Below are 14,455 nucleotides of genomic sequence, written 5' to 3' on the forward strand. Positions count from 1 at the left end.
GACGAAAGTCTGCTCCCCCACCAAAGACCGCTGAAGGAAGGGAGACTGTGGGAGAAGCGGGGGGGGGGGGGGGGGTGGTTTGCAGAGACTGCGCCAGGAGGGGGTAAGTATATGCAATATTCACCTGTCTTCGTTTCAACTCTGCTCGTTGCTGTCTGCCGCGTCCTCTTGTCAGTGACTTTCAGGCAGCAGAGCGCATGATGACGTGTTTAGTGCGCGCCGTACCGTCTGCTGCCTGAACAGTCACTGACAGAGCACCCGGCAGACAGCGGCGAGCGGCGTTGGACCAGGGACAGGTGAATATCTCAGGTGTCGGGGCCCAGAGCCAGCGGTGACACCAGCACCTGTCCCCCAGTGACAATAGGTGACTGTCATATTTTTTTTTTTATTTGCAGCAGCATATGGGGGCATAATCTATGGAGCATCTTATGGGGCCATAACCTTTATGGAGCAGCATATGGGGCATATATATCTATGGGGCATTTTATGAGGCCATTATTAACCTTTGTGCAGCATTATATGGGGTGTTTTGTATGGAGCATCTTATGAGGCCATCATGAACTGTATGGAGCATTATATGGGGCTCCTGATTCAATATGGATATTCAAAAACATTTAACCTACTGATGTCTCAATTAATTTTACTTTTACTGGTATTTTTATTTTTGAAGTTTACCAGTAGCTGCTGCATTTTCCACCCTAGGCTTATACGCGAGTCAATAAGTTTTCCCAGTTTTTTGTGGCAAAATTAGGGGGTCGGCTTATACACGAGTATATACGGTAATTATGGTTACAAGTGTAACATTTAAGTACAAGGAATTTCCTTTTTTTATTACGATTAATGAAGTCTCAAAGCTTTTTGTCATGGGAGGTTACATGTGCTGTGATAACCATTACTAGCGCACATGCATTTTTATTGTCTTTGCAGTGTAAACACATATAGTCTGCAGATAAGCATGTCAATAAAGCAAGAAAGCAGCAGATTTGTGAAGTGAGATGGATAGATATGGGATAGGGGATATCCGTGAGAGAGAGAATTGGTGTCTTGTGTAATTTACTGTACATGTATTAAGCTTATAAATACTTGAAATAAAATTACTTGGGGGTCCCCTCTAGTTTTCATAAGTAGCAAAAGTAAAGCAGACATCTGGGGGCTGATATCATCCTGCTGGGAAGGTCCCTCGTTATTGGACCCTTTCCAGCCTAAAAATACAAACCTACAGCCGTCCCAGAATTGGCACATCACATTAGATGTGCCAATTTTGTCTCTTTGCCCTGCCCTTTCTGATTGCCACCACTCCAGGGCACAATCGGGAAAATGGTAGATGGGGTTGACAGCTGTGATTTATTGAGTGTTTCCACGCAGGTCCCATGTAGTCCGGTTTCCCCGAACCTGGCTCCAGTGTGTCTGAATTGCAATGAAGTTCCTTCTATTTACAGGCGCTGGATACTGACTACAACTCACTAAAGTTGTCTGGCTGATATGACAGGTAACTGCTTTTGTGAGTGACATGCCTCCTGATTGAAAGCTCACACTGGACACAGTTTATGCAAATTGACGAGAAATGGGGAAAGATTCTGGCGCAACCATCTAGAGATAGAATGGATACTCTATTTAAATGTAGTTAAAACATTAAAAAGCAAAACCTTGTACCTGATGTGTTTCAGGTGTATACACACCCTTAGTCATAGGCTAATTGTTAGCCTATGACTAAGGGTGTGTATACACCTGAAACCTGTCAGGTACGAGGCTTTCCCTTTTAATGTTTTAAACAAACAATCCATTTTATCCCTGGATGGTTGTGCCGGAATCTTTCCCCATTTTTCGTCTACCTTCCTGTGATCACCAGTGGAAAGGGCACCCTCAGGAGGAACTTCAGCCCAAATTTCCAGCTACGCATTCTCAGTGTGGTAAGCTCCTTCGTGCACCATTTTATGCAGATTGATGTCTCATCTGTCTTTTTACTTTGTGGCGGCGAATGCGCAGATTGCGATCTCTGCTCAATTAAATCTCTAAAAGACGTAATTGAGCCAAGATCTCTATCTGCACATGGTCCTCCTCCAGCGCCATTTTAAGATCACGCAAAGAGCAATATGTGCAAGTTTGCCATTTCAAACAGGAGGCAAGCCACTCACAAAGCAGTGACCTGACATACACCAGAGGTAGGCAGAAGGGCTGGGGCAGGAGTTGAAGACCCTACATCAAAACTTAAATTGCTGATTAAAGAACAACCAACATATGGGTTTCTTCACTAAAGGTTTCTACTTAATCTGTATAACAGCAGCAAAATGGCTATGCATTTACTTTAACATGCCAAATCGTACTGACAGGTTCTCTTGAAAGTGAACCTGTCAGCTGTTTTGGCTGTTATAAGATGCAGCCACTGCCTTTTAGGGTTTATCTACAGCATTTTATAATTCTTGCTGCTTGGTCATGCCTCTCTAGCATCGCTCTCCTGCGCAGGCGTACTTCTCTGCCTTGTTGAAGCAGAGCGAAGTACTGCGCAGGGGCCGGGAAAGGTCAGAGAGACGCAGCACCTGCGCACTGCAGGAGGTCTGCTCTGCCCTCAACAGGGCAGAGAAGTACTCCTGCGCAGGATCGCGATCCCGGGGAGCCATGAAGGAAGCAGGAGGGCAGCGTCGCAAGAACATGGGAAAGGCCGGACCTGCGACACCTATCAGACCCATCTTGCAGGTTTGATCGGCGGCTTATCTACATCATTATAGAATGCTGTAGATAAGCCCTGAAAGTCAGTGGTCGCATCTTATAGCGGCCAAAACAGCTGACAGGTTCCCTTTAAACATTTTTAAGTACAATTTTGCTTTCAGATTTTTTTTTTTTTCTGTCTATAGTTTTGGTGCATATTATTAGCTTGGCTGGCCATGATCTGGAAGTAGCAGCGTATGTCCAAAGCGCTGCCTTCTATTGAATGCAGGTAAATTTGCATGTGTTCACTGAACCGTGCCAATTTACCACTTTCTTTAAATGTAATTTCTCTTGCGGAGACCTCTTATAAACTGACATTGTCTTATGGTGTCCCATGCTCTCTTTGAAAGAATGTTAATGAGCTCTATGCTATATGGATCCATCATATTCTCCCATAGAAGCGTTAAAGTGCAAGTACAATACAGATGCGTTGTGAATTTAAAGTTCTGCCATACATGAAGACGACTGCAAGACATTTTAACCCACATCTTGTAACCAGACATATACTTTGCATAAAATCCATTTGTAGCTGTTTGTTTTTGTTTTTTGTTTTTTTTTTTAAACAGGAAGGTTGTAGGTACAATGTTATGCATGTGGCTGCTAAGGAAAATCAGGCTGAGGTCATTGAGGTTTTACTGGATACTTTGGAAAACCCAGAGTTCATGAGACTTATGTACCCTGATGATGATGAAGTCATGCTGCAGAAAAGGATTAGATATATTGTTGATCTGTATCTGAACACACCTGATAAAATGGTAAGTCTCCCAGAGAATACTGCAGACGTTTGCACTTTTGTTTTTGAAGGTAGGATTACCAATTCTCTTTGTTCTTTTAGGGATTTGACACTCCTCTTCATTTTGCTTGCAAATTTGGCAATGCACATGTAGTTAATGTGCTGTGTTCACATCCTGACATTCTAAAAAACCCCAGGAATAAATATGATCAGACTCCAGAGCAGGTAATTCAGTGTTGATGTTTTTGCCACACACCAGATGGTGTTGTATTTTTGTCACTTATTGCACCCTTTACAGCTCTATTTAGCCATAGTGGTTTCCTCCTATTTCTAACATGTTTATTCCCATATGATATATTGTGCACAGGTCCTATTCAGGATGCTAATAAACGTCTCCCATTTTTTTTGTGTATTTTTGTCTCAGGATATCGTCCCAGTTTATTGCACTAAGATCATCTCTCATCGGTTGGAAATTTGCTTTCCTGAAGTTCAGTGTCCTTGTAACTCCTCTACTACACATCCTGTTAAAGGATACATAAAAGCATCTTATTTTGTGATCACTGTTACCCAAGTGACCCTCAACCCTTATATTTGATATGCTGTCTGGCCTGTGAGAGCCAGAAATCTTGCACGTTTTTAGGTGACCAAATGCCGTATATACTCACGTATAAGCCGAGATTTTCAGCCCATTTTTTTGGGGCTGAAAGTCCCCCTCTCGTCTTACAGGCGAGTCATATACCGGGGATCGGAGGGGGAGCGGTGGTGTCTGATCGTACTGACACCCCCCCCACCCCGGTACGTCTCTGCAGCCCCCCTGCTTGTCACACAGTCTCAGGGGCCTGCATTCAGCGGTCACGTGGTACCGCTCATTAAAGACATGCATGTGCGCATATACATGTGTTTAATGAGCGGTATCACGTGACCGCTGAAGGCAGGCGCCGGAGACCGTGGGAGAAAGGGGCTGCAGAGACCTCACCGGGGGGGGGGTGAGTATATGCGATATTCGCCTGTCCCTGTTGCCACGCAGCTCGCTGCTGCGTCCTCTGTCAGTGATATTCAGGTCAGAGGGCGTGGTGACAGTTAGTGAGCGCGCCCTATGCTGAACGTCACTGACAGACGACGTGGCAGACAGCAGCAAGCAGCTTGGGAACGGGGACAGGTGAGTATCGCCAGTGCCGGGGTCCTGAGCCAGCAGCGACACCGTCACTGGGCCCCCAGCGACGGAGAGGGGAGTATGTAATTTTTTTTTTTTCTCTCCTACGCCTCATTGGGGGACACAGACAGTGGGTGTTAAGGCCCCGTCACACTTAGCGATGCACCAGCAATCCCGACAAACGATATGACGCGGTCAGGATCGCTGGTGCATCGCTAAGTGGTCGCTAATGAGCTGCCAAACAGGCAGATCTCACCAGCGACATAGCAGCGGTCGCTAATTACCTGTCAGACAAGGCGATGAAGACGTCCTCCCGCCTGCGTCCACGCATCGCTCGTCGGCGCCACAGGAAGCCCAGCAGGAAGCTGACGACGAGAAACGGCCCAGGATGTTCTCGCGCAATCAGCGATAACCAGCGGGGGAGCCGGTCAGAGGCAATTATCACACATAGTGATATCGCTAGCAATATCGCTGCTACGTCACAAAACCAGTGACATAGCAGCGATATTGCTAGCGATATCGCTTAGTGTGACAGGGCCTTTATGCTACTTGCCACTAGGAGGACACTAAGTAAACCAGAAAAAAAGTTAACTCCTCCCCTGCAGTATACACCCTCTAGCTGGAAGAGATATCTCCCAGTTCATGCTTACTGTCTGTAGGAGGCACTTGGATCTGGTTTCAGACCCCACCATTTTTATTTTATTTATGAAATTTTCTGTAAATTTTTATCTCTCCTTCGTCTCATTGGGGGACACAGAGACTGTGGGTGTGTGCTACTGCCGTCTGGAGGCTGACACTAAGTATACAAAAAACAAGTTAGCGCCTCCTCCGCCGCATACACCCTCGCCCCGATAGCGGGCGGAAACCAGTTTTTTGCTTAGTGTCTGATGGAGGCACACGCAGTCTGGGTCTCTCCAGACTATTTTTTTTTTTTTTATATATATATATTTTCTCGCTATGAAGAGGAGACGGGGGTGACGGACCCTATTGAAAGGGTTCGATCTCCCCAAAACATCTATTTTTATTTTTTAAGAAGATATGACAGGGGCAACGCATCCTATTGAAAGGATCTGATTTTCCCAAACCAGCAACGGGCGAACACGTGCGAGTGTCCCTCCACGTTTCCTCTCCCGCAACGTGGGACATTATGCCAGACTTAGCCCTGTCCACCCCTAGGTAGTGAAACCATGGGCTTGCACAGAGGCACAAGACTAGTCTGTGCGCCCCCACTGCTCCACCAACGCATGACGGCGGTGCTGCATGGCGGCGGACGGTCCCTCTCGCCCAGACAAGGCGGACGGAGCTAGGGTGCCTGCACCATCCGAAGATGGATTACCTCATGGCAAGGAGGTATGGTTGGGCTGGGAGGGCCCCTGGGCAGCGAGTGGCTCCAGGCTAGCGCCGACTTAGGGAAAAGAAGCAGGTCAGCACAATCCGTATGCCCCAGCACCCCAGGTGCTGGAGCCGCAGAGTTACCATAGGGCTGTGATCAGCAGCCATCTCCATCCTTCCTCTCTCCTCCCCGCTTCCTCTCTCCTTCCTCCCTCCCTCCCTCCCATACCTGTAGCCAGGGTGCGTGGAGCATAATGGTTTTGCCAAGGAGATTCCCCAGATGGGGAAGGAGGGCGCCTCAGGGCGGTATCGGGGGAGCGCCACGATAGCGCGCCCATGCTCGAGCGGGCGGGCAGTGTCAAAATTAGCCCACGGCTTCGGCCTAGGCGGTGGGGGGGAAGGCCCGCCCCCCGGCGTGACGTCAGATCCAGCGCCGCCCCCAGGTCCGGGGCGGACGCTGGATTAAATCGAGGCCCCGGCTTCAGAACAGGGTAGGCCGCGATCAGGAGAGCATCGCAGCCTGCCCAGAGAGGAAGTAACAGCAGGATCAGGAGCGCGGGGAGACAGCAGGAGCTGGGTAAGTGCGACCCCCGTCCCGGAGCCACACTAGGGCAAGTTATCCTCCCTCTCCTCATTCCCCCTTATGCCTTTAAAGAAAAAAGAAAAAAAAAAATAAAGAGGGAAAAGAGAGAGAGAGAAAATTGGCCTTTTTTCTGCAGTATGTCTGGGAAAGGGAAAAAGCACACGTCCTTTTATACCGCATGTGTTTCCTGTGGGGTTATGTTCCCGCGAGCTCAAATTATTAAGTTATGTGAAGCCTGTAGTTCCGAACGTGCCCAGGAGCCCTCCCCTCCAACGGAGCCCAGGGGTTCGGACCCCCCGGAATGGGCGTTATCACTTTCTCGGTCTATGGTTTCGCTTACGAAGGCGATTGAGACCCTTCAGGCCCCGGATAGGGGTAGAGACGACGGCTCGCCTGTTTGGGGAGGGTTCATCCACCTCACAAGAGCCGCCGGCCTGCAGGTGCCGCACTCTCTCTAAGCAGACGTACAGGGAGAGATCCCATATGGCGTCTCCGGGCCCCTCCGGTGCTTCTGCATCCGTGAGTGCGGCGTCTCGCTCACCGTCACCATTGTCTGGGAGCGAGCAGAGTTCGGATGAGGACATGCAGGAAGCCTTGGACCTGGATACCCCGGGGTGTCGGGAGACGGTAGACAGTCTCATTGAGGCTGTCAATCAGACTCTAGGTATTGAGGAGGATGTCTCCCTAACCGCAGGGCATAAAATATCTTTTAAAAAGGCCAGGCGACCACATAGGATGTTTAGCACTCATCCAGAATTCGAGGACATGGCGCAACGGCACAGGAAACGTCCAGACAAGCGTTTTTCGGGACAAAAAACGCTAGAGACGAGATGCCCGTTTACACCAGAGCTCTGTAAGAGATGGGCGGAATCTCCAATTGTGGATCCCCCAGTGTCACGCCTGGCCTCAAGATCGTTGTTGTCAGTGCCTAGTGGTTCTTCTATTAAGGACCCCACGGATCGGCTCATAGAAGGTTTAGCCCGCTCAGTGTATGAGGCATCGGGATCAGCGCTTTTGCCTTCATTCGCAGCAACATGGGTGGCCAAGGCCATGATGTCATGGTCAGAGTCGTTGAATAAGGTCCTGCAAGATAGAGACTTGCCGATAGAGGTATCTGAGATGGCAAATCAGATCGCGATGGCGGGTGACTATCTAATTAATGCATCCTTGGATGCGGCTAATTGCGCAGCACTAGCGGCGGCAAACGCTATCGCCATTAGGAGAGCCTTGTGGCTAAGGCTATGGCGGGCTGATTCAATTTCTAAGAAATCGTTAACGTCCCTGCCATATCAGGGTAACCGACTATTTGGAGAGAAATTAGACAAACTCATTTCGGATGCCACAGGGGGAAAGAGCAGCTTTCTCCCACAGCAGAAGAGTAGACTGCCTTTTCGTCAACCTCAGGCGCGCTTTCGAGCATTTCGCACCCAGGGTGGGCGACAGCGGCCAGTTCTACCGCCCCAGCTCGCTACAACCAAGACAGAGAGCGCCAGGTCACGTATAAAGCCAACCCGCTGGGGAGGATGCGGGGCCGACCACCCAGGTCAAGGGGGGCCAGGTCCCAGATGCCCTCAGCAAAATGACTCGAGGCATCAGGTACCTGAAGACAGCAGAGTAGGCGGTCGTCTGCTCAGGTTCCGCCACGTCTGGGTCAAGGTGGCACACGACGCATGGGTGGCGGAATTAGTGTCATCCGGGTACAAAATAGAGTTTATCGGACATCCTCCAAGATGATTTTTTCCTTCCCGGCTTCCCAAATCGGAATCCCGGGCTAGAGGCGTTGCTAGGAGCCATCAGGATTCTTCAGTGCAACGGGGTCATTGTCCCGGTACCAGAGGGCGAAAAGGCTCAAGGTTTTTATTCCAACCTGTTCGCGGTCCCCAAGAAGGACAGAACAGTAAGACCGGTTCTGGACCTAAAGCTCCTCAACAGGTTCATCAGAGTCAGGCACTTTCGGATGGAATCCCTCCGGTCAGTGATATCGGCCATGGAGCAGGGAGAATATTTGGCCTCAATTGATGTCCAGGATGCCTACCTGCACATCCCTATTTTTCCCTCGCATCCGAAGTTCCTTCGGTTTGCAATCAATGGCCAGCATTTTCAATTTGTGGCTCTGCCGTTCGGGTTAGCCACGGCTCCCAGGGTATTCACGAAGGTAATGGCAGTCGTCATGGCTATTCTTCATTCTCGGGGCATAGTGGTTTTGCCGTACTTAGACGACCTCTTAGTAAAGGGGCCGTCCTTTCAAGCATGCAAGGAGAATGTCAGCATCACGCTGGATACCCTATCTCGCCTAGGATAGTTGGTCAATGGGAAAAAGTCATCTCTTATCCCGGCTCAGAGGATTCCATTCCTAGGGATGATTTTCGACACCTCCCGAGGGTTGATAATTCTCCCTCAAGACAAGGCTCGGGCGCTCCGACAGGGAGTTCGGAGTCTTCAGCAACCAGGCCCTCACATGATTCGATTTGGGATGAGGGTTCTAGGGAGGATGGTAGCGGCAATAGAAGCAATTCCATTTACTCAATTTCATCTTCGTCCCCTGCAGCACGCTCTCTTGGCAGCGTGGGACAGGAGTCCGTTCTCCCTAGATCATCAATGCAGGTTGTCCTGTCAGGTCCGACGAGCACTTCAGTGGTGGACGCGCGACTCCTCTCTCCTTCAGGGGAAACCCTTTCCTCCAGATCAATGGTTGGTGATCACAACCGACGCGAATCTTCTCGGTTGGGGAGCAGTATTTCACCATCACACGGCACAGGGGCAGTGGTGGCCCCAGGAGGCTCGTCTTCCGATCAACTTGTTGGAGATTCGAGCGGTGCGGTTGGCGTTGCAGCATTTTCAGCACTGGCTAGCAGGACGCCCAGTCCGGGTCCAGTCAGACAACGCCACGGCAGTGGCGTACGTGAATCACCAGGGAGGCACGCGCAGCAGGGTAGCCATGCGCGAGATGGAGCATGTACTCCGTTGGGCCCAGAGGCACCACTCAGTAATCTCAGCAGTTCACATACCAGGGGTGGAAAATTGGGCAGCATATTTCCTGAGTCGGCAGGGTGTCGTGGTCGGGGAATGGTCCCTGCACCCCGAGGTCTTCCAGCAGATTTGCCAACGGTGGGGGACTCTGGACGTGGACCTGATGGCCTCCAGGGAGAACGCCAAAGTGGGCATGTTTGTCGCTCGGTCCCAGGACCCGCGAGCAATCGCAGTGGATGCGTTGGTCCTTCCATGGAGCCAGTTTCAGCTCCCATACCTGTTTCCCCCTCTGCCACTTCTCCCAAGGGTCATCAGAAAGATCAAGACAGAGAGGGTCCCGGCGATTCTGCTGGCTCCAGACTGGCCCCGTCGAGCTTGGTACGCGGATCTAGTACAGCTCCTCGCAGACGTGCCATGGCGTCTACCGGTACGGCCAGACTTATTGTCCCAGGGGCCGATCTACCACCCGAACTTAGGGGCCCTGTGTTTGACGGCATGGCCGTTGAATCTTGGATTCTGACCCAGGTGGGGTTTGGGCGTGAAGTGGTTGCTACAATGGTTAGCGCCCGGAAGCCGGCCTCGGCGAGGGTTTATCATAACACTTGGAAGGTTTTCTTTCTCTGGTGTCGAGAGCACAGGGTTGCGCCTTTGTCCTTCTCGGTTCCCAACATATCCTGGCGTTTCTGCAGTCAGGCTTAGACACAGGTTTGGCCCCGAGTTCCCTGAGGAGACATATCGGCCTTGTCGGTTCTTTTCCAGCGAAAGATCGCTACCAATATGCAGGTCAAGACATTCATTCTGGGGGTCTCTCATTTGGTGCCCCCCTTTAGAGCGCCCATAGACGCCTGGGACCTTAATCTGGTTCTGGGTGTCCTGCAGGAAGCTCCGTTTGAGCCGTTGCAGGAAGTCGCATTGTCATACCTTTCCAGGAAGGTCGTGTTTTTGGTAGCCATAACTTCCTTTAGGCAGCCCTATCCTGTAGAGCTCCGTTTCTGACTTTTTTTTTTTTTTTAAGGATAAGGTAGTCCTTAGACCGCCGCCGTTTCTGCCGAAGGTTGTGTCCTCTTTCCACATTAATGAGGACATTGTTTTGCCTTCGTTTTGTCCAGCTCCGGTACACAGAGTGGAGAAGGCGCTCCACACTTTGGACCTAGTAAGGGCCCTCAGGAGGTATGTGTCAAGGACAGCACCTTTTCGCCAGACAGACTCGTTGTTTGTGATCCCCGAAGGGCGCAGGAAGGGGCTCGCAGCCTCACGGTTGACCATAGCCAGATGGATTCGCCTAACTAGTCAAGAGACTTACCGTATCAGAGTCACGCCAATTCCAACTTGAATAGGGGCGCACTCTACTCGGGCAGTGGGCGCCTCTTGGGCGCTTCGGCTCCAGGCTTCGGCAGAGCAAGTATGCAAGGCGGCAACCTGGTCAAGCCTGCACACGTTCTCTAAGCATTACAATGTGCATACTCAGGCTTCGTCAGATGCGAGCCTGGGTAGGAAAATTCTCCAGGCAGCAGTAGCACACCTTTAAACGTGGGCATGCGGTTTGGATTGGTGAGTGGCTCCCACCCAGGGACTGCTTTAGGACGTCCCACAGTCTCTGTGTCCCCCAATGAGACGAAGGAGAAACATGGATTTTTGTGAGTACTCACAGTAAAATCCTTTTCTCCGAGACGCTCATTGGGGGACACAGCACCCACCCTGATAGCCAGTTGGCTTTGGTTTATTTTGATTAGTGTAATTCTTTATTGTAGGGTGGTCCTTTTTTCAGACATATGATTTTCTGCGGTAAGGCTAATTCGCTCTCAGCTTCTCCTGCTTTTTCACTAAACTGGTTTCCGCCCGCTATCGGGGCGAGGGTGTATGCGGCGGAGGAGGAGCTAACTTGTTTTTTGTATACTTAGTGTCAGCCTCCAGACGGCAGTAGCACACACCCACAGTCTCTGTGTCCCCCAATGAGCGTCTCGGAGAAAAGGATTTTACGGTGAGTACTCACAAAAATCCATGTTTTTTAATTAACGGAGTGAAGGGGGCGACTGTTCCTTTCTACGGCCCGCTCTCCCCCAAACCAACAACAGGCACGCGGAGTATACCTTCCCGTACACTTTCCTGCAACGTTTGGGGCTGATTCCTCTAGCAATATTGGCGATGATCCTTAGAACCGGAGTCTGGTAATCCGCGGATATGAGGGCAGGCACACGGAATGGAGAAGACTGGACAGCGCTTACGTAGGCCCTGAATCAGCCCCATGGCTCTCCATCCCCCTATCATAGGGGGGATCGATTGAGCATGGCCCTTTCAGAACTCCTCCAGCTCTGCTACATCAGCCCAGGAGGATGAGAGCCTGCGTGGATGGCCGGAAAGCGCAGAGCACTGGAGTTGAGGTATGGGGTCGGGTCCTGGCCCCCAGGAGAAGCGCTGACGTAGTGTCAGCGGCGGTGCACCGCCCCCCCCCCCCCCCCCCCCCCATCGCGGTTCCCCGGCTTTCTGGCCTGCAAGTCCGCAATTTCAATAGCGCCGCCCACCGCGGGTAGGCTCAAAAATTAAGCCCCCGGCTTTTCCGGCCTACTAGGCCGCAATTATCGCCGCCCCCTCGCCTTGGCGCCTCTCATCCCTGACGAGACATGCAATTCTGATCTCGGGAGCCGTGTCTTTTTACCTCAGCCTGCTCTGGACACGAGCTGTGAGGCGAGCATTCTGCCGGATACCGGGTGACACCGCAGGGCCACCGCTATTCCTCCCGGGGGACACAGCATAGGACCGGGTAAGCTGCATCTGCCCTCAGATTAAAGCTTAACCCCTTCCCGGCACGTTCCCTGCAGCAGACTCTGCCATTAACCCTTTCAGGAGCGCTATGTCTCAATATAAGGAGGCTAAACGGGCTGCTAAAAAGCACACTGCATTTTTTACTGTGTGTACCACTTGCAAGCCTGCCTTACCCAGTGCACAGACTAATCCGTTATGCACGGACTGCGACCCAGCCTGCGCACAATCGCCCCTCGCCGCCGCTTCTGACGGGCCTCCTGCGTCTAGTAGCCCTGAGTGGGCTGCGTCCCTGTCACGGTCGGTGGAGTCTCTGACTCAGGCTATATTCTCCCTCCGGGAGGACTCTTTAAGCCAAAAGGCGTCCTTGCCCCCCGAGGAAGGCTCTGGCGTTGGCCGGGAACCGTCCACCAGCAGGGGCCGTACTCGTTCAAGGGATGGTCAGGTCTCTAGAAAGCGGACCCATGACGCGTCCCCTAGTCCCGTTCGCGCCTCTGCATCTGCGACTCCTGTCTCTCGCTCTCCCTCTCCTGGAGTTCTCAGTGAGCACGACTCTGAATTCGAATCTGACACGTCAGCCCTTCAGAATCCCCCAACTGATCAAGAGTCGCTTCATTCTCTTATAAAATCAGTCAACAGGATTCTGAAGTTGGATGAGGATAATGTTCCCGCTCCAGCACATCCTATCTCACTTAAGAAAACCAAGCGTGTGCGCAGGCTATTTACCAGCCACCCGGACTTTAAGGAAATTGTCCAGAAACATAGGGACCGTCCGCATAAGCGGTTCACAGGGCAAAAGTCTACTCAGGCTAAATACCCTTTTGATCCAGACCTAATGAAGGATTGGTTACAGTCCCCTCCGGTGGACCCGCCTGTACCGTGTGTTGCTTCAAAAACTCTTCTATCCGTTTCTGAGGGTTCCTCAATCAGAAACCCCTCCGATCGTCAGATTGACTACCTTGCCCGTTCAGTTTTTGAGGCTTCAGGAGCAGCGCTTTTTCCATCTTCCGTGGCAATTTGGGTCACTAAGGCAATGGCCGCTTGGGCAGAAGTCTTGATTACTTCCTTCCAGGGCACCAATCTTCCTCTGGAGGCAACCATGGTCGCCAGGCAGATAATTCACGCAGCGGACTTTGTAGTGGACGCCTCTTTTGATGCCGCCAATTGCGCTGCTCAAACTGCAGCTAATGCGATCGCCATTAGAAGAGCCCTATGGCTCCGCGACTGGCGGGCGGATGCCACATCTAAAAGATCGTTGACTTCTCTCGCCTTTCAAACGGGTCGTCTTTTTGGAGAGAAACTGGATCAGCTCATTTCTGATGCTACCGGGGGAGAAAGTAAATTCCTTCCTCAACAAAAGGCTGTTCGGCCGTTTCGCAACCAACAGCCGACGCGCTTTCGATCTTTTCGCAACAATTCCGGTTGGTCCTCCTCTACCTTCTCTTCCGGATCAGGTCCGTCTCCGTGCGGAGACAGAGGCTCCCAGGTCTCATACAGACCTAACTGCTCTTGGAAACCCAGGCCTAGGGCTTCTGGATCCGGGGAAGCCAGATCTCATAGATCTACCCAATGACTTGTTGCGGTATCCGGCGGACGCCGACAAAGTAGGCGGTCGCCTACTTTCCTTCAGCCACACCTGGCTTGCGGTCGTCCACGACAAGTGGGTCAGGGAGCTGGTCTCTTCCGGATACAAGATAGAATTTTCTTCTCCCCCTCCAACTAGCTTTTTCCTTTTCTCCCCCCAAGGGAAAGACAAGACCCTTCCTTTGGGCTGTTCAGGCTCTCTTAAGGGACGGAGTCATCATTCCGATCCCTCATCACGAAAGGTTGAGGATTTTATTCAAACCTTTTTGTGGTTCCAAAGAAGGACGGGACGATGCGACCCATTCTGGATCTCAAACTGTTAAATCAGTTTGTCACGGTTCGGCGAGTCCGAATGGAATCTCTCCGATCAGTTGTCGCTTCCGTGGGAAAAGGAGAGTTCCTGGCATCTATCGACATCAAGGACGCTTACCTTCACATTCCGATCTGCTCACCAGCAGATCCTGCGTTTTGCAATTCACAAGGAACACTTCCAGTTCGTTGCCTTGCCCTTCGGACTCGCCACTGCCCCCAGGGTCTTTACCAAGGTCATGGCGGCTGTCATGGCCATTCTCCACTCTCGGGGAGTAGTGGTGTTACCGTATCTGGACGACCTGCTCATCAAGGGTCCCTCCCT

At 51.4% G+C, this 14,455-nt stretch overlaps 1 protein-coding gene across 4 annotated transcripts in view; it reads left to right on the forward strand.

Moving 5' to 3' along the window:
• The window catches only part of ANKLE2 (ankyrin repeat and LEM domain containing 2), a 155,190-nt gene that overhangs the window by 44,412 nt on the left and 96,323 nt on the right, over positions 1 to 14,455 (forward strand). For all 4 annotated transcript variants that reach the window (XM_073559035.1, XM_073559034.1, XM_073559033.1 and 1 more), the window contains 2 exons: positions 3,273 to 3,461; positions 3,542 to 3,664. In XM_073559035.1, coding sequence (XP_073415136.1) covers positions 3,273 to 3,461; positions 3,542 to 3,664 — 312 coding nt within the window. The remainder of the gene's footprint in view (positions 1 to 3,272; positions 3,462 to 3,541; positions 3,665 to 14,455) is intronic.

Source organism: Dendrobates tinctorius, unplaced genomic scaffold, assembly GCF_039654945.1.
Source record: "Dendrobates tinctorius isolate UK_male_01 unplaced genomic scaffold, ASM3965494v1 ptg000265l, whole genome shotgun sequence".
NCBI lineage: Eukaryota > Metazoa > Chordata > Amphibia > Anura > Dendrobatidae > Dendrobates > Dendrobates tinctorius.